This window comes from Moschus berezovskii, chromosome 25 (assembly GCF_049115385.1).
Source record: "Moschus berezovskii isolate FMDL1 chromosome 25, NW_MosBer_1.0, whole genome shotgun sequence".
Lineage (NCBI taxonomy): Eukaryota > Metazoa > Chordata > Mammalia > Artiodactyla > Moschidae > Moschus > Moschus berezovskii.
The window spans coordinates 21,581,104-21,605,880 of NC_142484.1; the positions used below are offsets into that span (position 1 = coordinate 21,581,104).

Consider the following 24,777-nt stretch of genomic DNA (forward strand, 5'->3'; position numbering starts at 1 on the left):
AGTGTTATAGTTTTCTCTGTATTATTACCTCTGTCAGTATATGTGTAACTCTTGGCAGAACTTTGAGGTAAATAGGAAAGGGGAACTTGGCTTCCATCTCCTCAGTTCAGTTCAGTTACTCAGTCACGTCTGACTCTTTGTGACCACATAGACTGCAGCATGCCAGGTTTCCCTGTCCACCACCAACTCCTGAAGCTTACTCAAACTCACGTTCTTAGAGTTGATGATGCTATCCAACCATCTCAACCTCTCTTGTACCCTTCTCCTCCAGCCTTCAATCTTTCCTAGCATCAGGGTCATTTCCAATGAGTCAATTCTTCGCATCAGGTGGCCAAATATTGGAGTTTCAGCTTCAGCATCAGTCCTTCCAATGAATATTCAGGACTGATTTTCTATAAGATTAACTGGTTGGATTTCCTTGCAGTCCAAGGGACTCTCAAGAATCTTCTCCAACACCACAGTACAAAAGCATCAATTTTTCAGTGCTCAGCTTTCTCTATAGTACATACAACTCTCACATCCAAACATGATCACTTTGACTAGATGGACCTTGGTTGGCAAAGTAATGTCTCTGCTTTATAAAATACTGTCTAGGTTGATCATAGCTTTCCTTCCAAGGATCAAGCGTCCTTTAAAGGATCAAGCGTCTTTTAATTTCATGGCTGCAGTGACCATCTGCAGTGATTTTGGAGCCCAAAATAATAAAGTGTCTCACTGTTTCCATTGTTTCCCCATCTATTCGCCATGAAGTGATGGGACTGGATGCCAGTATCTTAATTTTCTGAGTGTTGAATTTTAAGCCAGCCATTTCAGTCTTCTCTTTCACTTTCATCAAGAGGCTGTTTAGATCCTCTTCACTTTCTGCCATAAGGATGGTGTCGTCTGCATATCTGAGGTTACTGATATTTCTCCTTGGAATCTTGATTCCAGTTTTTGCTTCATCCAGTCCAGCATTTTGCATAATGTACTCTGCATGTAAGTTAAAAAAGCAGGGTGACAATGTACTCCCTTGACGTACTCCTTTCCTGATTTGGAACCAGTCTTCTTCCATGTCCAGTTCTAACTGTTGCTTCTTGAATTGCATACAGATTTCTCAAGAGGCAGGTAAGGTGGTCTGGTATTCCCATAAATTAAAGAATTTTCCACTGTTTTTTGTGATCCACACAGTCAAAGTATTTGGGGTAGCACATAAAGCAGAAGTAGATGTTTTTCTGGAACTCTCTTGCTTTTATGATGATCCAGTGAATGTTCACACATTGATCTCTGGTTCCTCTGCCTTTTCTAAATCCAGCTTGAACATCTGGAAGTTCATGGCTCATGTACCGTTGAAACCTGGCTTGGCGAATTTTGAACATTACTTTGCTAGTGTGTGAGATGAGTGCAATTGTGTGGTAGTTTGAACATTCTTTGGCATTGCCTTTCTTTGGGATTGGAATGAAAACCACTTCAGTATTCTTGCCTGGAAAACCCCATGAACAATATGAAAGGCAAAAACATAGGACACTGAAAGAGGAACTCCCCAGGTCAGTAGGTGCCTGATATGCTACTGGAGAACAGTAGAGAAATAACACCAGAAAGAATGAAGAGATGGAGTCAAAGCAAAAATCACACCCAGTTGTGGATGTGACTGCTGATGGAAGTAAAGTATGATACTGTAAAGAACAGTATTGGATAGGAACCTGGAATGTTAGTTACATGAATCAAGGTAAATTGAAACTGATCAAACAGTAGATGGTAAGAGTGAATATCGTTGTTTTAGGAAAAAGTGATCTAAAATGGACTGCAATGGGTGAATTTAACTCAGATGACCATTATAGCTACTACTGTGGGCAAGAATCCCTTAGAATAAATGGAGTAGCCATCATAGTCAACAAAAGTCTGAAATCCAGTACTTAGATGCAATCTCAAAAAAGACAGAATGATTTCTGCTTGTTTCCAAGGCAAACTATTCAATATAACAAGAATCCAAGTCTATATCTTAACCAGTAATGCTGAAGAAGCTGAATTTGAATGGTTCTAGGAGGGACTGGGGATGGGAGGAGACGGAGACGACAGAGAATGAGATGGCTGGATGGCATCAACGACTCTATGGACATGAGTTTGAGTGAACTCCAGGAGTTGGTGATGGACAGGGAGGCCTGGTGTGCTGTGATTCATGGGGTTGCAAAGAGTCGAACATGCCTGAGTAACTGAACTCAACTGAGCTGATGAAGACCTACAAGACCTTCTAGCACTAACACCCAAAAGAGATGTCCTTTTCATCATAGGGGACTGGAATGCAAAAGTAGGACGTCAGGAAATTCCTGGAGTAAGCAGCAAATTTGGCCTTGGAGTACAAAATGAAGCAGGTCAAATGCTAAAAGAGTTTCCCCAAGAGAATACACTGGTCATAGAAATACCCTCTTCCAACAACACAAGAGAAGACTCTACACATTGACATCACCAGATGGTCAATACTGAAATCCGAATGATAATATACTGTGTTGCCAAACATGGAGAAACTCTATACAGTCAGCAAAAACTAGACCAGGAGCTAACTGTGGCTCAGATGATGAACTCCTTGTCAAATTCAGACTTAAATTGAAGAAAGGAGGGAAAACCATTAGACCATTCAGGTATGACCTGAATCAAATCCCTTATGATTATACAGTGGTAGTGACTGATAGATTTAAGGGATTAGGTCTGATAGAGTGCCTGAGAACTATGGATGGAGGTTCATGACATTGTACAGGAGGGAGTGATCCAGACTATCCCCAAGAAAAAGAAATGCAAAAAGGCAAAATGGCTGTCTGAAGAGGTCTTACAAATAGCTGAAATAAGAAGAGAGACAAAAGGCAAAGGAGAAGAGGAAAGAAATACCCACCGACTACAGAGTTCCAAAGAATAGCAAGGAAAGATAAGAAAGTCTTCCTTGGTGATCAGTGCAAAGAAATAGAAGGAAATAATAGAATGGGAAAGACTCGAGCTATCTTTAAGAAAACTAAAGATGCCAAGGGAACATGTCATGGAAACATGGGCACGATAAAGGACAGAAATGGTATGGACCTAACAGAAGCAGAAGATATTAAGTAGAGTTGGCAAGAATACACATAAGAACTGTACAAAAAAGATCTTCATGACCTAGATAACCATAGTGGTGTGATCACTCACCTAGAGACAGACATCCTGGAATGCAAAGTCAAGTGGGCCTTAGGAAGTATCACGATGAACAAAGTTAGTGGAGGTGATGGAATTCCAGTTGAGCTATCTCAAGTCCTAAAAGATGATGTTGTGAAAGTGTTGCACTCAATCTGTTAGCAAATTTGGAAAACTCAGCAGTGGCCACAAGACTGGAAAATGTCCATCTCTTAGATTATGAAACTATTCTCTGAGATGTTCATGGCTTGTTCCAAATCACAGTAAATCAGTGGTACAGCTGTGACTAGGTCTTGGGTGTTTTGATTCTAAGCCTCTCAGGGTTGTTTTTTAAAATTATTGTACAAAATTTACTATACTTCAAAAAATCAGGAAACATGAGCAGCAATCTTAGTGAATAAAAATGCCCTGAGCACAAATAAGGGCAACATACTCAAATAAAAAAATATCCAGAAACTGTCTTTTATATTTAATGTTTAACATCTTTATTGCCCAATTTAGAATGTGTGAGCAAATCTTCACTTGATACAGGCCTTTGCAAAAAATGGAAACACATAAATGTAGCCTATAGTATTCAATATTGACATAAGTGTTTCCCCAGGTTCAGCTCAGCACTAAATTCTTACTTTCAACATCTTATTTAACCTTCAAACCAATGAGATTTGGTAGGCACTGATATGATTAGCCCAATGTGGCCAAAACTGCTAGCTGTTCACCTCTTCTTCCAGAACATACATTTCTCTGTCTCTCTTGCAGTGAGATATGGCATGTGTCTGTGCTCTCTACATAATCAACACCATTCCAAGGTCAAGGTGTGTCCTCTCTGCATTTTCTTTGCCTTTCTGTAGGCTGGATGCAGATGACAGTGAGGCCCTATGTAGACAAGGAACATATAAACAAAGCCAGAAAAAGATTGCAGTAGAGAGCAGATGGAGAAAGGAAGAAGAGGACCCGCAGACTTCTCTGGGCTATTGGCAGTGTTCTTTTAATAGATCTGCATGTTGGTTATATGTTGTACATTGTATTAAAAATATGTGGTGTATATATTTTATATACTTTTATTTATGGATTTATGTTAAATTTTTTGATAAATTAAGGTTACAAAACATTGATTAAGGCTCTCCTGAACACTAACCTAATCCACAGATAAAGACTGAGAAGAAAGGCCCAGTATATGGAACAATCTTCATGGTACAGAATGTGTCACATAGAGGAAACCAGCAGAGGAAGGTGAACACATATAAAGTTATCCAGACCAGTCCAGGGAAGAGAGTCTTCTCTCTCCCAACCCAATTAATAATTTCCACCTGTCTGTGGAGAGAGAAAAGTTAGTGCACAATACTATTGCCTAGATTTGAAGTATGTTATATAACACTGTGCTTAAGTTAAGAGTAAAGAGGGTTTACTTCTCTTTCCATATTATATAATTTTCTATTATTTTTAATTAGAGGACTCTTTGTGGCCCCATGGACTGCAGCACGCCAGGCCTCTCTGTCCTTCACCATTTCCTGGAGCTTACTCAAACTCATATCCATTGAGTCAGTGATACCATCCAAACATCTCATCCTGTCATCCCCTTCTCCTGGCTTCAGTCTTCCCCAGCATCAGGTTCTTCTCTAACGAGTCACTTCTTCCCATCAGGTGGCCAAAGTATTGACTCTTCAGCTTCATCATCAGTTCTTTCAGTGGATATTCAGGACTGGTTTCCTTTAAGATGGACTGGCTGGATCTCCTTGCAGTCCAAGGGACTCTCAAGAGTCTTCTCCAACACCACAGTTCAAAAGCATCAATTCTTTGGCACTCAGCTTTCTTCATAGTCCAACTCTCACATCCAAACATGACTACTAGAAAAACCATAGCTTCGACTAGACAGACGCTTATTGGCAAAGTAATGTCTTTGCTTTTTAATATGCTATCTAGGTTGGTCATAGGTTTTCTTCCAAGGAGCAAGGGTCTTTTAATTTCGTGGTTTTGGTCACCATCTGCAGTAATTTTGGAGCCCTCCAAAATAAAGTCTCTCACTGTTTCCATTGTTTCCCAATCTATTTGCCATGAAGTGATGGGACTGGATGCCATGATCTTAATTTTTGAATGTTTAGTTTTAAGCCAGCTTTTTCACTCTCCTTTCACCTTCATCAAGAAGCTCTTTAGTTCCTCTTCACTTTCTGCCATTAGTTGGTTTCATCTGTGTATCTGAGGTTATTGATATTTCTCCTTACAATCTTGATTCCAGTGTGTGCTTCATCCAGCCCAGTATTTCGTATGATGTGCTCTTCATATAAGTTAAAATGGGGTTGGGAGCTTTTCATTGTCCCTCCAATTCTAAACTCCTCATTATTTTCTATGGAAAGCTAAATTTATGGATATTAGCATCAGTGACATGATATTTCCCACTTACTGAAAACTTCCTTTGGAATTGAAGCTCATTATAGAAATTGTAGCATGTGCCTGAAAAGTATCTGTGTACAGTACAGAGTGAAGTGTTATCCGCCACACCTGAGAACATTTGTTTTGTTGTTGGTACAATTATAGCCTTTCATCTCTACTTCTTATCCTGCTTGGACCCATTGTCTCCTTCTTTTTCTTATTCTATTCCTTACTGGTCCCATAGGAAGCAGTATCTGATTTTCTGAGACTGGTTTACATCCCATTGGTATTTACTTCTCCTGTAGCATGCATCACATTGTATTGTGATTATCTTTTTACAAGTGTTTGTCCATCCGATTATCCACTAGAAGCAGATATCTTTTCTTCAAAACAGGCGGGCTTTTACCAAATGTATGCACACACAAAAAAACCATCCATACATATTGTTCAATGCTATCTCCTCTCTTCAAGGCAGTGGAGAGGAAAACTGAATGAATGAAGTAAGGCATTACAAATTCCCACTAGGAAGTAGGAGAGCCATCCTCACTGGGCATTGTGGATGGAGCATGCTGAGGTTTCCACCAAGCTGGTCTTTTATTGTCTGGACAGGCAGAAAACCCACTACTATGAGCAAGTCTCAGCTGATGCAAGTCTTGTCACATTAGCTGCCCTGAAGGGATATCTATTTTATTCTTATGGGGCCACTGGATATAGTCCTGACTCATGTGGACAGTTGCAGCCTGGTAGGCTACAGTTGGGAAGATCTCCTGGAGAAGGAAATGGCAACCCACTCCAGCACTCTTGCCTGGAAAATCCCATGGACAGAAGAGCTTCTGGTATAGTGCCAGAATTATGTAATAGATTCAACTCCCAATTAGAGAGGTAGGATTTATTTCTATGAGTGAGATTATTTCAGGCCAGTTCAGTGGGGGAAATATCTAGAGTCCAGTCACACATCAGAAACAAGGATTCTTTAAGTATCACCTGACATTAGCAAGAAAAGATATTGTAAAAAGACTTAAAGAGAATGCATGATACACTAAGCTGGATAAAGAATTATAGTAGGTCAGGCAGTTTGCATTTATCATAAAAAAGTGCCACTTAGGAAAGCAAAATATGAAACCTGGAAATTACTGTTTATCCATTTTATCCATCTATCTACATATATATCAGATGTAAAAATTAAAGTGTATACACTTATCTAAAACCATCTTTTATTTTTTTATCACCTTATTTTCTTGTCTTTGAAAAGCAAAATATTTTAATTTTGATGAAATCCCCACTATCAATTCCTTATGAGCTATGTTTTGGGGATCATATCTAGAAATTTTTTCCAAGCCCAAGGTTGGTTGTCAACACAACTTAATGACTTGAGAAACCAGATATTCACAAGTTAGGATTTGGGAAGGATACTTTTCCAGATTAGATGTGCAAAAGTTAGAGATTACAATCATTATACTGATAGCAGTTTTGCTGTTTTTTTTTTTTTTTTTTTACAGAAGAAAGAACATTAGTGATAACTGCTAGAAGATATTTCATTGACAGAAGGTTTTTAACAATTGTAGGCAAGAACAGAGGGAGGAATGGTGTTGATGGCTTTAGTGGGTCCGTGTATCCAGATCATCCTATTTCTTTTAATCTATCTCAGTGATGTTTATGGGCGAAAAACTCAGAGACAAATGGCATCACAGGCCATACGAATATGAAATAATGTCAATAGGATGCCATTAAATGTATGGATATATGTTAATAAATATATATTGACAGATGGGCTAAAATTAAATTTCAACTTGCGGAATAAAAGAGCCAGTTACATAGGCTAAAAATTCATTCTCATATTATTTCTGATCAGAAGAATATTCTTCTCTCTAGCATTTTCTTCAGGGCAACATTGACATCCCTGTTCCGTAGACTATAAATCAGGGGGTTCAGCATGGGTACAACGATAGTGTAAAACACAGAGGACACTTTCCCTTCATCCATGGAACTGACCGATGATGGCTGAAGATACATGAATGCTGCAGACCCATAGAAAATAGCAACAGCTGAGATATGGGAGCTGCATGTACTGAAGGCTTTAGATCTGCCCTGCATGGAAGGAATGTGGAGGACACTGGAAATAATGAAGACATAGGAGCTGACAATGATCAGGCTGGGGGCTAGGATGTTAAGTGCGCTAAAACATAGAACCAGTAGTTCGTTTACATAGGTGCTGGAGCAGGACAGCTTTAGGAGGGACAGAAGATCACAGAAATAATGGTTGATCACATCTAATTTGCAGAAATGAACTCTAAGTGTGCAGCCTGTGTGAGAGAATGCACATACCAGTCCCATCATATACACTCCCCAAATGAGGGAGAAACAGGCCTGTTGTGACATGATAATGTTATACAGCAAGGGTCTACAGATGGCAACATAGCGGTCATATGCCATTGCAGCCAACATGTAACACTCAGAGATAGCAAAAAGGAGGAAGAAGTAAAGCTGAGTCATGCATTCAGGGTAGGAGATGATGTTCTTCTCTGTCACAAAGTTCACCAGCATTCTGGGGGTGATGACAGTGGACTGACAGAGGTCAATGAAAGACAAGCTGCTTAGGAAATAGTACATGGGGGTGTGCAGGTGAGAACTGAGCCCAATCAATATGATCATGCCCAGGTTCCCCACCACCGTGACCACATAGATTCCTAGGAAGAGGAGGAAAAGGGGCAGCTGGAGTCGTGGCTGTTCTGTGAGCCCAGCGAGGATAAACTCAGTCACTGAGGAGTGATTTCCAGGGTCCATTTTCTTCTCGGCAGGTTCTAAGTTTAAAAAACAGAAGATGAGTGTACGTGTGTGTGTGTGTGTGTGTGTGTGTATGATAGAGAGAGAGAGAGGTTTATGCATATATGTATGTGTGTGTATTTGTGCGTGTGAGAGGCAGAGTTTAATTCTTCAGAGATCATTCTTTATCCATCATCAGAGGACATACATAATGAAGGAAATTCTCCAGTATATCCTGCTACTGTAGGAAAAACAATCATTGTTTGAACTAGAGTAGAAATTATAAACTTCAAGAACTTTATAATTAAGATATTTCATAAAGTTTAAGAGAAACAACAATTTATGAATTTTTGAAGTCAGTCAAAATAAATGTTTCTAGTATTATTTCTGAGTATTCATCTTTCCTCCAAGTTTCTATGTTTATATATTAATATCATCAATGTCGGATGGCATAGAACTTTCCTTTCATTTATAAGTAATATAGTGTATGCTTTCTATAATTAAAGAAGAGAGGATTCACAAGTCTTTGAAAAGTAGTTTTATTAGTTGGGGTTGTCTTCTTTAGTAACATCTCAACTGAAAATATCTGATGACCAGTATCATTTTACCTGAGATCTGATGCTTTAATGTCTCAGCTTCCTTCTCCCTGGACTTTGACTCCAGAGGGCAGAAATGCAACTGCTTGGCAGACATCATGTTTATATCTCAATAGGTTTTCCCAGCCCAGGAACCATTCTTCTTATTCTAAATAGGATAATCATAGGGGTGAGAATATAATGGCCAAAATACAAGCCATGTACTCCACCACTATGACCAGGGCATCAGTGTACTAAGATTGATCTATACAGAATCACTAAGCGTTAGGTATGCCAACATTTAAAAAATATAATCATGTATTTTGCACATACTCTCAAAAGAATTCAAAGATGGTAGAGATGTGGATGAGGAAAATACATGTAAAATAAAATAAGTAATTTTAGTCTCAATTCAATACTAGTCAATAGTGATATGTTTTTTTTAAAATACCAGTGTACCTTTGGTCTAGATTTGCAAGGGAAATGAGTAGGTACTAGAAAATAGAAATTAATATGCTTAACACTCAAGCAATGTTTGGACTATTGTGTTCAGTTTGAAGTAAAATACTGTGTGTGATAAAGGAAAAGCTGCACAGTTTAATTAATATGATCTAGAAATACGGTATCTTAAGATGGCTAAAACAACTGAGGATATTTTTTTCCAGCAAAGGAAAAATTCTTGTGACACAGGGCAGTTATCTCAACATTCATTATATGGCAGTGAGAGGTACTGAACTTATTTTATATGTTCAAGATATTGAGTAAAATTAACTGCTTCAAATTATGAAAAAAAATATTTGGTTTTACAGTAAAGACAAATATCCCTATCATCAGACACACACCGAGCTGACAATCATAAACATTTGAGCACAGACTGAGTAACAATGTACATAGCAGATATTCTTTAAGGACACACCTAATGGTCCTTTTCTATTATCTTCATTCTAACGGATCCTGAATATGTTAGACAGTAGGAGACTGAATCCTCAGCTAAACCCCATTCTTGCTGTGTGGTCTTGAGATAACACGTTTACTCTCCAACTGAACAATAAAATCCACCTTCGGTGTAAATTCAGATAAATGATTCCTATGAGATGGTTAGCATGGTCCATACCTTTGGAAAGACCTTAATACTGTCAATGTTATTTTAATTTTGATCTATTGCGTTTGTTCCATTATATCTTTTGGTTCAATGGTGTTTTCATTCCTGCTATGATGGATGGAGTACATCTAGGTTCCATATTGTCACCATGCTTATTTAACTTATATGCAGAGTACATCATGAGAATCACTGGGCTGGATGAAGCATAAGCTGGAATCAAGATTGCTGGGAGAAATATCAATAACCTCAGATATGCAGATGACACCACCCTTATGACAGAAAGTGAAGAGGAACTAAAGAGTCTCTTGATGAAAGTGAAAGAGGAGAGTGAAAAATCTGGCTTCAAACTCAACGTTGAGAAAACTAAGTTCATAGCATCTGGTCCCATCACTTCATAGCAAATAGATGGGGAAACAGTGGAAAGAGTGACAGATTCTATTTTCTTGGGCTCCAAAATCACTGCAGATGGTGACTGCAGCCATAAAATTAAGAGGCACTTGCTCCTTGGAAGAAAAGGTATGACCAACCTAGACAGTATATTAAAATGCAGAGACATTACTTTGCCAACAAAGGTCGGTCTAGTCAAAGCTTTGGTTTTACCAGCAGTCATGTATGGATGTGAGAGTTGGACTATAAAGAAAGCTGAACGCTGAAGAATTGATGCTTTTGAACTGTGGTGTTGGAAAAGACTCTTGAGAGTCCCTTGGACAGCAGGAAATCCAACAAGTCCATCCTAATGAAAATCAGTCCTGATTATTCATTGGAAGGACTGATGTTGAAGCTGAAACTCCAATAGTTGGCCACCTGATGTGAAGAACTGACTCATTTGAAAAGACCCTGATGCTGGGAAGAATTGAGGGCAGGAGGAGAAGGAGATGACGGAGGATAAGATGGTTGGATGGCATGAACGATTCAATGGACTTGAGTTTGAGTAAACTCTGGGAGTTGGTGATGGACAGGGAGGCCTTGCGTGCTGCAGTCCATTGGGTCACAAATAGTTGGATACAACTGAGTGACTGAACTGAACTGAACTGGTGATGGCTGGAACTTTATTTTTCCTTAAGACATTTTCTTGTTCCTCCTGTCTACCTAAATACATTCAACGATCCTGAAATTTGCAGTTTTTACTAAATATAAGCTTCCTAAATATTAATATTTTCCAAGGTCTCCAAATGAAGTTTGAATAAATTTCTGTCATTCAATGATTATATATTACCCAGCAAAAACTTTTATAATAAACAAAACTTTTATAATAAACAAAAACTTTTATTTTTATGTCCCACCAGGTGTCACATGTTTTAACTATTATACAAAACAGCGTTTGATAGAATCTCTTTTATGACTCATTGTATTTCTTTATCTTCTCTCACACATTCCCAGTGTATCTGATGAAATCTATTCAATAGTTAGGGTCCTTAAGTTAAAGGCTTTAATAATGGAAACCCCAGCTAATAAGACCGTTTTCTGTGTGCTGAGGATAACTTTATCATGTTTACGTTTAGTATGTGCTTAATTCTGCATCCATTATTATGAGGTACTTATCGGCTTTTCTTCTGTACTAGACTGTAAACTCAGTACAGTATTTGGCACAATACCTTATATACAAGTATCAATAAATATGATTTTTTAATAAAATTATTGAATGGAACATAGTGGTAAGTTAACATAGACTCCAACACAAGTGAACAAAGCTCTCACACTACCTGAGTTGAAATGAGTAAACAAAGAAATACTGGCCATACTTTTATCCAGCGGGGACAGAGAGATGATAAGGGAAACTTTGCTCCTCAGGGATTGTGGATATTAGAGTGATGAGAGATAGAGACAGAAAAATAGCTACTCATATCTTTTCATCTGGGAACCTAGAACAGAAGATTCAACTTTCTAAATTCCTGGACTGGGATTCAGATACATCCATCTTTGTCCCCAAAACACCAGTGCTGTGTATTCTTCTCCTCTATTTCTCTGTGGGGAAAATGGTTCTGGTGAGGCAGGTGGATAGTTCTGAGTACTAACCTTGCAGGACTTCTTGTTGTTGTAGGGTCATAACCTAGAAGACTCTGTTGTAAAAATTTTGAGTCACTGGTCCTGACTTCTGTTGAAGTCGATGGCCCCATGCAAATATTGGTTGATGTGAATGGTGATTTATAATCTGAGTGTTGATGCTAAGAATCAGATGAGGAACAGATAATGCTAATGATCTCCCATTAGGATCATATCCCACAAGTATCAACTTTGGGAAAAGTTACAATTAGCAATTCCCTTTTCTCCCATTGACTCTCTAGTGTTTAATAGTGTCATATTGTTGTAATTTATCATTTTTATTAGATTATAGGTTGGAAGCAAGGCTGTGACAGATCTAATTAGAACTCTGGTGAATTTCATGTCAAGCTATATAGGAATTCAGAATTTTAGGAAAATTTTAGACTTGCATTAAAGGAACACACTAAAGTGATTTCACACAAGAGATTTAAAAAAAAACTTTCTGTGCAATATTTGAACAATTTTTTTCTCCTTGACATATATTAACTGTTTTTAGACGACATGATCTGTTTATAAAGCAGTAATACTTGTAATGGAGAATCCCAGGGATGGGGGAGCCTGGTGGCTTCCGTCTATGGGGTCACACAGAGTCGGACACGACTGAAGTGACTTAGCAGCAGCAGCAGTACTTGTAATAGTTTAACATGTAGGCTGCAGGAAGGTTTCAACTGGTTATTGTCATAACCCCATGAAAAGTTCCTAACAAGTAGAATAAGTAAATGACTTTATCTAACTCTATAAAAAAATAAGTATTGAGGAATAATATAGAGATATGTCACTTAATGTGAAAAAGTTTACTAGATGTTGTTTTCTCAATATATAGAGTAAGTAAAAATCATGTTCTAGTTCAAGGTGGCAATCTAGGAAGATCTACAACTCTGACTGCAGCAATATAGGTCATCATATTTTCTCTTTATCTTGAACCAAATTTATTGAACTATAATTTACATGTGGTAAAATTCTACATACTACTAATTTTCTCAGTATCAATATAGGTGAAGTTCTTTTGCTCTGGGTATAGGAAACCATGGTAATCTAGACTGGAGTATTTGAGTTCCAGATACCAATGTATCTCCAGATTTGTTATGTTGACCCATCAGATACCAACCATACATATTATTTTTTAACACATATAGACTGCATGCTTGAAAACCAAGAGTTTTGTTTCAAGGATTTTGGCTTTTTAACTTTATTTAATGACTTAAGAAATCAGCTGTTCACAAGTTATATTACCGGTGCTGGGGTTTGACACAGAAGCTACTTAGGTTCATTCTTCTAAATTTTTGTATAGAAATAATTTATTATGTCATCAATTTTGTTGCAGATTATTGACAGACTCATCAAATATAAATTTAATTGATTTTAACTTTTAAAAGTCATATGTAGCTAATTAGAGAAAGTAATGGACAAAGACAGTATGAGATATATATGGCTTCCCATAAACACTTTAAAAAAGGAAATAAGAAAGTTATCAAGGCCTTTCTAGTGTCAGGAACTATTTTAGGTCCCGCAGATATGGCACTAAAATACAAGTGGGGGGGTAACCTTTATGAACATTACAGTAGATAGTACATTTAAGACAGTAAGCATGCAAGTACACACCGAAAACAATAAATGGCATGGTAGGAGGGATACTGGTTTGAGCAATGTAACAAAGCTTGAAACTTTGTTCTTAACTCAGATTTTAAGCTCTGGTAAGGATTTTGAAGTAAGAGAATCATACATCCATTCAATGTAATAAGCAATGACTAGACATGACTGAGCGACTTCACTTTCACTTTTCACTTTGATGAATTGGAGAAGGAAACGGCAATCCACTCCAGTGTTCTTGCCTGGAGAATCCCAGGGACGGGGGAGCCTGGTGGGCTGCCGTCTATGTGGTCGCACAGAGTCGGACACGACTGAAGCAAGCAGCAGCAGCAGAAGCAACAGCAGCAGGAGCAGATCTAAAATATCATGCTCATGTTATGTCTGGTCACAAAAATATTCTTCTAAGCATTTTCTTCAGGGCAACACTGACATCTTTATTCCTGAGGCTGTAGATCAGGGGATTCAGCATGGGCACAATGATGGTATAAAACACAGAGGACACTTTCCCTTGGTCCATGGAGCTGAGTGATGATGGCTGCAGGTACATGAAGGCTGCAGAGCCATAGAAAATAGCAACAGCTGAGATGTGCGAGCTGCATGTGCTGAAGGCTTTGGACCTGCCCTCCGTGGAACGAATGTGGAGGATGCTGGAGATGATGAAGATGTAGGAGCTGAGGATGGTCAGGATGGGGGCAAAGATGTTAAGTGCACCAAAGAATAGAACCAGTACTTCGTTGACATAGGTGCTAGAGCAGGAGAGCTTTAGGAGGGGCAGAAGATCACAGAAATAATGGTTGATCACATCTAATTTGCAGAAATGAACCCTAAGCATGCAGCCTGTGTGAGAGAATGCACATACCAGTCCTATCATATATACTCCCCAAATGAGGGAGAAACAGGCCTGATGTGACATGATGGAATTATAGAGCAAGGGGCCACAGATGGCAACATAGCGGTCATATGCCATTGCAGCCAACAGGTAACACTCTGCAATTATAAAAACAAGAAAGAAAAAGAGCTGAGTCATGCATTCAGGATAGGAGATGATATTCTTCTCTGTCACAAAGTTTACCAGCATTCTGGGGGTAATGACAGTGGACTGACAGAGGTCAATGAAGGACAAACTGCTTAGGAAATAGTACATGGGGGTGTGCAGGCAAGAACTGAGCCCAATCAGTGTGATCATGCCCAGGTTCCCCACCACCGTGACCACATAGATTCCCAGGAAGAGGAGGCAAAGGGGCAGCTGGAGTCGTGGCTGTTCTGTGAGCCCAGCGAGGATGAACTCAGTCACTGAGGAGAGATTTTCTGCTGCCATTTCCATCTGCGTAGTCTCTGGAGGGGAAAGAGTAAAACACTGTCATTGGAGGGAATTCATTTTGTTCTTTTTCATTTGGAGTAGAGTGCTCCACATAAATGATTCACAGTTTTGGCATCATTTCCACCTATATAATCACTTAACTCTGGGTCTATTTATGGAAGGAAAGTACATCTAAGTTTAATATTTATAAAACCTCATTTTCAAATATAATAAATATATTTTCTACTAAAGCAGTTAGCCATGTTTATAATCATAAAAACATGTATGGCAGCTTTATGCATAACAATGCAAATTGGAAATAATTCAAATTTATGTCCATCAACTGATGAATAGATGAATGAGTCATAGTATAGTATGTGCACACATAATCATATGCATATCCACATATATACATATATGTATGTGCAAATATAAACATATACAGCGTCATACAGAGATGGTATCTACAGATGGGATTTAAAGTGTGACATTCAGAGTCTTTTAATTCATCATCATCAGCCACAAACTGCCTCATCCATCTACCCTATGATGCTACGTCAGTATTACCATTTCTATTTGTGCCATAAAAATTAACCCTGATGATTGGACAGGATTGTTGCTGAAGCTGAAGCTCCAATACTTTTTCCACCTGATGCAAAGAGCTGACTCACTGGAAAAGACCCTGATGCTGGAAAAGACCCTGATGCTGGAAAAGACTGAAGGCTAAAGGAGAAGCAGGCAGCAGCTGTCTGTCTTTTTGTTTTTTTCACATGAAATAATCCTACCATCTCTCTTTGTTGTGTGGTAAATATGTTCACTTTTCTTTTCAATCTTACTTAAGTTATAAATCACCATGAAAACATTCTCCAACAACTTGTAATTGATTTAACTTTCCCACTTTACATTCAGAAAATCGTCATTTCTTAACGGCGCATTTTTAGACTTGAGATATACTGTAAGTCAGTTGATGCACCGAATCAGACTCATTCTCTTCTATATAACAAGTAAGTTGCATAGTGTTTAGGACATAGGAGGATATAAATGGGATTTTATAAGTAATTCCATACATGAATGTATGAGGAATATTTGCCTGAATTTTCACATTAGTATTTCCAGACTTAATTGTCTCAAGCCACAAATGTGCGATGAATACACTCACCTTTCTTCTTGCTGGAAATCACAGCACCAAATTTTGTTTGCAACATGCTTCCTTTGACTCAGAAGATAGCTCTGTATTGGTGTCAGGAATGATAGGTACCCAGCTTTCTGCTGTCTTTAGTGTTGAGAGGGCTGGCACAGCCCCTTTTGAAGCTGGTCTGCATCACAGGTCAGCATCTCTGTCTTCAGTGTGTGTTTCTTCAGCTTCAAGGTAGCAAACATCTGCACCTTTCTCAGTTCTCCTGTGAGTTATTGTGATCACTGTGTTATGAAGGTGTGTCATGGATTTCATATAAGCCAGGCAATAAATAACATAGAGTCAAATACCCTCCAAGGATTTCCTTTTCTCAGAAGACAAGCTCTTGAGAAAGAAGCAGTTGCAGTTGACGTGTCCCCAGTTGTCTAACTTTTTCCTTCAAGAGGGATTCTCTTTCAATCCTGAACGCAACAATTAGTGACCAAGATTTCGTCACAGGATCACCTGGAGATTTTTTCAAAATAAAATCCTCCTCCAGCATCAGATACTTCTGAGGAGCATTTGAGATTTTGAGATTCTGCATCTCATACAAGCTCCTGGCCAGTTCTAGTTGTTCCTAGTCCACTCTGTGAATAAAAGGTTTTAGAAGATTGGGCAACATTATGACAAGTTATCTTAATGTTAAAATGGCAACAATTTTTAATGCGATGAAGTAAATAATTTATCCTTGCAAAAATGTATTTAACCCATTTTACTTATAAATAAAAAATATACATATTGATTCAAAGTCAAATCTATATGTTATTGGATTTAAAATTATGGGGTAAGAATTCAGAATATTGACTTAATTTTTTATTTTTTAGGTGCTCACTATTAATGATTCTAGTGCTAAGCTTCATATATTTTATTAGGCACTTACGTTTCATGTTTCCTCTCTTTTTATATATTGCATTTTCACTTTTGGTTCTAAAACAGGAAAATTGGAAACATACTTAGAAATGATTGAATCAAGGTAAATTGCACACTCAAGTCAGGAGAAATTTATAGTTAAATACAAGAAGATTCAGTTTTATTTTTACCAGTTTATACTTGTGTTACATTGAAAGTAAAAGTCAGTCAGTTGTTTCTGATTTTTTGTGACCCCATGGACTATAAGTCAACGGAATTCTCCAGGCCAGAATACTGGAGTAGTTAGCCTTTCCCTTCTCCCCGGGATCTTCCCAACCCAGGGATCGAACCCAGGTCTACCACTTTGCAGGTGGATTCTTTACAAGCTGAGCCACAAGGGAAGTTAATGCTTCTCAATTTTAGGTACTCATTTAAACTCATTACAAAAATTATCAGGGAAGTTTTTTTTCTTTTAATTTCAATACTGAGGTTGAACCCTATGCCAATTAAGTCAAAATTTTAGGGTGTGAGGTCAGATATCAATATTTTTCAAAAGCTCCTCAACTTTTAATGTGCACGGGAATAACCTAAGGATCTTGATCAAAGCAGATTCTGATAGTAAGTCTCATGTATGGTTTAAGATTATACATTTTAAATAAGATCTTTCAGATTTTGCCACCATTTCTCATCTATCGACCACTCTGAGAAACAAGGCGCTAGAGGATCTCTTGTTTGGAATACCTTCCACTGGAGTTCTTTCAGATTCAAGGAAAATCCACCATACCCATGCACCAAAAATATTTTAGCTTTGGGTTTTGCTATGGCTGCAGGGTTCTGATATGTTTGGATAAGAATACTGTGTGTCTGGAATGCCACCTTATAAGTGAACAGACTATGATTGAAGTTGCTTCAGTGTGCCAAATAAAACAAGTGAAAAAGAGAGTTGGAATTTGGTAAAGGTCATATATAGAAAGAATGTAAACAAGAAGTAAAGAGATCATTCCTATACTTATTTAGAAATTAAAAATATGAAGGGATCCATATAAGCCATTCTTTAATTTCTGACAGGTTATATGTTCTGATTTAGCTGATTTATATATATATATTTATGTATTCTGGATTATATATAACAGACTAGGAATCACATGTAAGATAGAAGCTGTAATTGTAGCCATTCTACCTTCTTCCATATTATTGATGAATATTAGGTCAAATAATATGAAAATAAGAAGACAAATAATATGAAAATTAAGTCAAATAATATGAAATAGTTGAAGATGAATGCTTGACATTGATGAATGAATGGATAATGAAATACATGGGTGGTAAATAAAATTATGTTTTATATATATATATAGTCTTAGTCATATATTTGGACACTATAGGTGAGTAAGGCAGCACACTACGCAAAGAAGGTCGATCTGTCAGTAATGAGTAAGACAGTTTGAACTGAGAAGAGGCAGAAGACAACTGGGTATTCAGAGTTTCATGTGAATTTATAGTTATCAGATGTTAATGCCCAGAAGCTAAATAGGAGCAGTATAAGGGGAGAGAAGAGATGTTTCCAAGATAAAACTAACAAGAAATGGCGATTGTTTATAACTTACACGGTAAAAGGCGTGAACCTCATGAAAGTAATACAACTTACAGAATTTGGGGTTATTATGAGTAGTTGTTAACATGCATTTATTGTTGTAGTTTACTGGCAAGGTTGTGTTGGATATACGCTTTGCGACCCTGTGAATTGAGGCCTACTCTTTCCATGGTATTTCCCAGGCAAGAATACAGGAGTGGGTTGCCATTTCCTTCTCCAGGGGATCTTCCCCACCCAAGGACTGAATCCACATCTCCTGGCAGCTGTATTCTTTACCACTGAGCCACCAGGGAAGCACCTGTTACATAAACAGTGTAGCACTAATGGTTTAAAGATAAAAATGTATAGGGCTACTTGTGCCCTATACAAAAATTGTTGGTATTGGTTTTGCCATACATTGACATGAATCCGCCCCAGGTGTACATGTGTTTCCCCCTCCCACCTCCCTACCCATATTATCCCTCTGGGTCATCCCAGTGCACCAGTCCCGAGCATCCTGTATCATGCATCAAACCTGGACTGGTGATTCATTTCACATATGATAATAAACACGTTTCAGTGCCATTCTCCCAAATCATCCCACCCTTGCCCTCCTCCACAGAGCCCAAAAGACTATTCGATACATCTGTGTCTCTTTTGCTGTCTCATATACAGGGTTAAGGTTACCATCTTTCTAAATTCCATATATATGTGTTAGTATACTGCATTGGTGTTTTTCTTTCTGGCTTACTTCACTCTGTATAATAGGCTCCAGTTTCATCCACCTCATTAGAACTGATTCAAATGTATTCTTTTTAATGGCTGAGTAATACTCCATTGTGTATACATACCAAAGCTTTCTTATCCATTCATCTGCAGATGGACATCTAGGTTGCTTCCTGTCCTGGCTATTATAAACAGTGCTGCGATGAACATTGGAGTATATGTGTCTCTTTCAGTTCTGGTTTCCTCGGTCTGTATGCCCAGGAGTGGGATTGGTGGGTCGTATGGCAGTTCTGTTTCCAGTTTTTTTAAGGAATCTCCACACTGTTCTCCATAGTGACTGTACTAGTTTGCATTCCCATCAACAGTGTAAAAGGGTTCCCTTTTCTCCACACCCTCTCCAGCATTTATTACTTGTAGACTTTTGGATAGCAGCCATTCTGACTGGCGTGAAATGGTACCTCATTGTGGCTTTGAATTGCATTTCTCTGACGATGAGTGGTGTTGAGCTTTTCACGTGTTTTTTAGCCATCTGTATGTCTTCCTTGGAGAAATGTCTGTTTAGTTCTTTGGCCCATTTTTTGATTGGGTTGCTTATTTTTCTGGAATTGAGCTTCAGGCGTTGCTTGTATATTTTTGAGATTAATTCTTTGTCAGTCGCTTCATTTTCTATTATTTTCTCCCATTCTGAAGGCTGTCTTTTCACGTTGCTTATAGTTTCCTTTGCTGTGCAGAAGCTTTTAATTTTAATTAGGTCCCATTTGTTTATTTTTGCTTTTATTTCCAATATTCTGATAGGCGAGTCATGGAGGATCCTGCTGTGATTTATGTCAGAGAGTGTTTTGCCTATGTTCTCCTCTAGGAGTTTTATAGTTTCTGGTCTTACATTTAGATCTTTAATCCATTTTGAATTTATTTTTGTGTATGGTGTTAGGGAGTGTTCTAGTTTCATTCTTTTACAAGTGGTTGACAAGTTTTCCCAGCACCACTTCTTAAAGAGATTGTCTTTTCTCCATTGAATATTCTTGCCTCCTTTGTGAAAGATAAGGTGTCCATAGGTGTGTGGTTTTATCTCTGGTCTTTCTATTTTGTTCCATTGATCTATATTTCTGTCTTTATGCCAGTACCATACTGTCTTGATGACTGTGGCTTTTTAGTCTTATCATAAGATTCTGCAGTCCCTCTGCATTTGGTCTTTTTGCTTGATCAACACAAGTTTGAAATATTTTTATTGTTTTTATTAAATCAAATGAAACAAAAGTGAAATTCACATTGGAGAGATCTAACAAAAAGCAATAAAATCTCACAGAAAAGGGAGAAAGAAATTACTGGGAAGGCCTTACACTTACCCACAATTACCTGGGGCCAATAGATTACTCTGATTAAAATCACATTTCTTGGAGCCATTCTGGCCTCTGTCTTTATTATGTTTAGGACTATGGGGACATTTACTCAAAGTAAACAAGCTTCAATTTATTCATCTCACAAATGGAAACAATACTAGGGCTTGCCTTGAGAGAATATATCACAAATATATATATATATTTTTGGAGGCTAATAACTTTACAATATTATATTGGTTGGTTTTGCCATACATTGACATGAATCTGCCCCGGATGTACATGTGTTCCTCCTCCCGAACCCCTCTCCCACCTCCCTCATCCCCATATTCCCCCTCTGGGTCATCCCAGTGCACCAGCCCCAAGCATCCTGTATCATGCGTCGAACCTGGACTGGTGATTCATTTCACATATGATAATATACATGTTTCAATGCCATTCTCCCAAATCACCCCACCCTCACCCTCTCCCACAGAGTCCCAAAGACTGTTCTATACACCTGTGTCTCTTTTGCTGTCTTGTATACAGGGTTAAGGTTACCCTCTTTCTAAATTCCATACATATGCGTTAGTATACTGTATTGGTGTTTTTCTTTCTGGCTTACTTCACTCTGTATAATAGGCTCCAGTTTCATCCACCTCATTAGAACTGATTCAAATGTATTCTTTATATAAAGTGCTGGGCACAGTGTTTGATATTTCATACTATCTCAATAATAATATGTCATTATTTTATGATGATCATCATAGTTATTGTTGTTTATTTTTTTAATATTACACTGAAACTTTAATTCTCAAGAGTCTCTGACTTTATTCTTGTTATTTCTCCATACATGGTCATATAACACAAATTCAAAAGAATTAGCCTGAAGGGAATTTGGGAAATGTATTGTATGGGAAAATCATCTTGAATTTCCAAAAATTAGAACAAGAAAACTAAAACATTACATATCTCAGCAAAGCAAAGGTTTATTTCTGATATTATACCAACATTGAGTCTATTCATCTGCATTTTCCACTGTCTAGGATTTTCATCAAGGCCAATTTGACATCCTTATTCTGCAGAGTATAGATCAGAGGGTTCAGCATGGGCACAGTGCAGGTCTAAAACCCTTATCTTTATATGAGCCCCTTGGTTCATGGGGCTCACAGCTGATGACTGCAGGTACATGAATGTGGCAGATCCATAGAGAACAGAAACAGCTGAGATGTGGGAACTGCAGGTACTGAAGGCTTTGGACCTGTCCTCCGTGGAGTGGATGTGGAAGGTTTGTAGAGAATGAAGATGTAGGAGATAAGAATAGTTAAGGGAGAAATCGGGACGTTGAAAAAAACTGCAGACTAGAGCCAATAATTTGCTGAAATAGCTGCTAGAACAGCATAGCTCCATGAGTGGAAAAACATCACAAAAATAATGGTTAGCCACATTGGCCTTGCAGAAATAGAATCTCAAGATAAGACAAGTATGGAAGGTCAATTGAATGATTCACAAGACATAAACTGCTGCTGTGAGCTGGAAGCACCTATAATAAGACATGATGGCATTATAAAGCAAGGGGTTACAGATGGCAGCATAGCAGTCATATACCATTTCAGCCAACATATCAGTTCAGTTCAGTCGCTCAGTCATGCCTGACTCTTTGCAACCCCATGAACCGTAGCATGCCAGGCCTCCCTGTCCATCACCAACTCCCGGAGTCCACCCAAACCCATGTTCATGGAGTCGGTGATGCCATCCAGCCAACTCATTCTCTGTCGTCCCCTTCTCCTCCCGCCCCCAACATTTCCCAGCATCAGTCTTTTCCAGTGAGTCAACTCGTCGCATGAGGTGGCCAAAGTATTGGAGTTTCAGCTTTAGCATCAGTCCTTCCAATGAACACCCAGGATTGATCTCCTTTAGAATGGACTGGTTGGATCTCCTTGCAGTCCAAGGGACTCTCAAGAGTCTTCTCTAGCACCACAGTTCAAAAGCATCAATCCTTCAGCGATCAGCTTTCTTCACAGTCCAACTCTCACATCCATACATGACCACTGGATAAACCATAGCCTTGACTAGACAGACCTTTGTTTGCAAAGTAATGTCTCTGCCTTTTAATATGCAAACATATAATGCTCTGCAATAATAGAAAGAAATAGAGATGAGTCAAGCATTCAGGGTAGGAGGTGACATTTTTCTCTGTCACAAAGTTCACCAGAATTTTGGGGGTAATGACAGTGGACTGATAGAGATCAATAAAGGACAAATCACCGAGGAAATAGTACATGGGGGTGTGCAGGTGAGAACTGAGCCCAATCAATATGATCATGCCCTGGTTCCCCATTACCATGACCACATAGATTCTGAAGAAGAGGAGGAAAAGGGGCAGCTGGAGTTGTTGCTGTTCTGTGAGCAACAAGGATGAACTCAGTCACTGAGGAGTGATTTCCAGGGTCCATTTTCTTCTCAGCAGATTCTAATTAAAAAGACAGAGTACAGATTGAATAACCATGTACATAGCAGATATTCTTTAAGGACACACCTAATGGGTAGTTGGATTAAATGTACTTTTCTTTTTATCTTCATTCTAATGGATCCTTATTATGATCTACGTTAGAGGATTGAACACTCAGTTCAACCCCATTCTTGCTGTGTGGTCTTGAGATAATATGTCTACTTTCAAACTCTCTGAAAAACATGCTAAAATCTACCTTCTGTGTGTATTCAGATAAATGATTCCTATGAGGTGCTTAGCACAGTCTTATACCCTTGGTAAGAACTGAATTTTTGTAAATGTTATTTTTAATCTATTGAGTTTCTTTCCATTATATCTTTTGTTTCAACAGCATTTTCATTCCTGTTATGATGGCTGGAGTTTTTTATTTTTATCTTTAAGACATTTTCTTGTCCCTTTTTTCTACCTAAATACACACAATGAAACTGAAATTTGAAGTTTCTACTAAATATTAACTCCTAAATATCAATATTTTCCAAAGACTCCAAATAAAGTTTGAATAAATTTCTGTCATTCAATGATTTATATCACCCAGCAACAAAATCTTTTATTTTTATGTCCCACCAGGTATCACATGATGTAACTATTACACAAAACAGCATTTGGTAGAATCTCTTTTTTTGACTCATTATATTTCTTTATCTTCTCTTACACAATCCCAGTGTATCTAAAGAAATTTATTCAATAGTTAGGGTCCTTAAGTTAAGGGCTTTAATAATGAAAACGTAAGTTAATAAGACCATTTTCTATGTGCTGAGGAATACCTTTATCATGTTTACATTTAGAACACGCTTAATTCTGTATCAATTATTATGAGTTTCTTATCAGCTTTTCTTCTGTACTAGACTGTAAACTCAATACAGTGCTTGGCACAATGCCTTATATAGAAGCATCAATAAATATGATTTTTAATAAAATTATTGAAAGGAATGTAGTGATAAGTTAACATAGACTCCAACACAAGTGAGTGAAGCTTTTTTTTTCTTTTTTATTAAATTTATATATTTTAAGTGGAGGCTAATTACATGGAACAACAGACTGGTTCCAAATAGGAAAAGGAGTACGTCAAGGTTGTATATTGTCACCCTGCTTATTTAACTTATATGCAGAGTACATCATGAGGAATGCTGGGCTGGAAGAAGCACAAGCTGGAGTCAAGATTGCCGGGAGAAATATCAATAACCTGAGATATGCAGATGACACCACCCTTATGGCAGAAAGAAGCCTCTTGATGAAAGTGAAAGAGGAGAGTGAAAGTTTGGCTTGAAGCTCAACATTCAGAAAACAAAGATCATGGCATCTGGTCCCATCACTTCATGGGATAGATGGGGAAACAGTGGAAACAGCATCAGACTTTATTTTTTTGGGCTCCAAAATCACTGCAGATGCTGATTGCAGCCATGAAATTAAAAGACGCTTACTCCTTGGAAGGAAAGTTATGACCAACCTAGATAGCATATTGAAAAGCAGAGACATTACTTTGCCAACAAAGGTCCATCTAGTCAAGGTTATGGTTTTTCCCGTCGTCATGTATGGATGTGAGAGTTGGACTGTGAACAAAGCTGATCGCCGAAGAATTGATGCTTTTGAACTGTGGTGCTGGAGAAGACTCTTGAGAGTCCCTTGGACTGCAAGGAGATCCAACCAGTCCATTGATCTGGAGATCAATCCTGGGTGTTCATTGGAGGTACTGATGCTAGAGCTGAAACTCCAATACTTTGGCCACCTCATGCGACAAGTTGACTCACTGGA

The 24,777-nt window shown here is 38.2% G+C and overlaps 2 protein-coding genes and 1 pseudogene across 2 annotated transcripts; all 3 read right to left on the reverse strand.

The window, feature by feature from the left end:
- Positions 1–7,350: 7,350 nt before the first annotated feature.
- On the reverse strand, positions 7,351–8,286 carry LOC129548505 (olfactory receptor 8G1-like). The gene has a single exon (XM_055415022.2). The coding sequence runs from the start codon at positions 8,284–8,286 to the stop codon at positions 7,351–7,353; it is 936 nt and encodes a 311-aa protein (XP_055270997.2).
- A 5,674-nt stretch (positions 8,287–13,960) lies between these two features.
- Positions 13,961–14,917, reverse strand: LOC129548506 (olfactory receptor 8G1-like). Its single transcript, XM_055415023.2, has one exon. It carries the CDS (start codon positions 14,897–14,899, stop codon positions 13,961–13,963), a length of 939 nt encoding a protein of 312 aa, XP_055270998.2. The 5' UTR covers positions 14,900–14,917.
- A 6,618-nt stretch (positions 14,918–21,535) lies between these two features.
- Positions 21,536–22,984, reverse strand: LOC148773875 (olfactory receptor 8G3-like; annotated as a pseudogene).
- Between the last annotated feature and the right edge of the window lie 1,793 nt (positions 22,985–24,777).

Excerpts from the sequence above, each read along its gene's own strand:
- LOC129548505 (XM_055415022.2), bottom strand. The coding sequence starts at position 8,286 with ATGGACCCTGGAAATCACTCCTCAGTGACTGAGTTTATCCTCGCTGGG.
- LOC129548506 (XM_055415023.2), bottom strand. The coding sequence starts at position 14,899 with ATGGAAATGGCAGCAGAAAATCTCTCCTCAGTGACTGAGTTCATCCTC.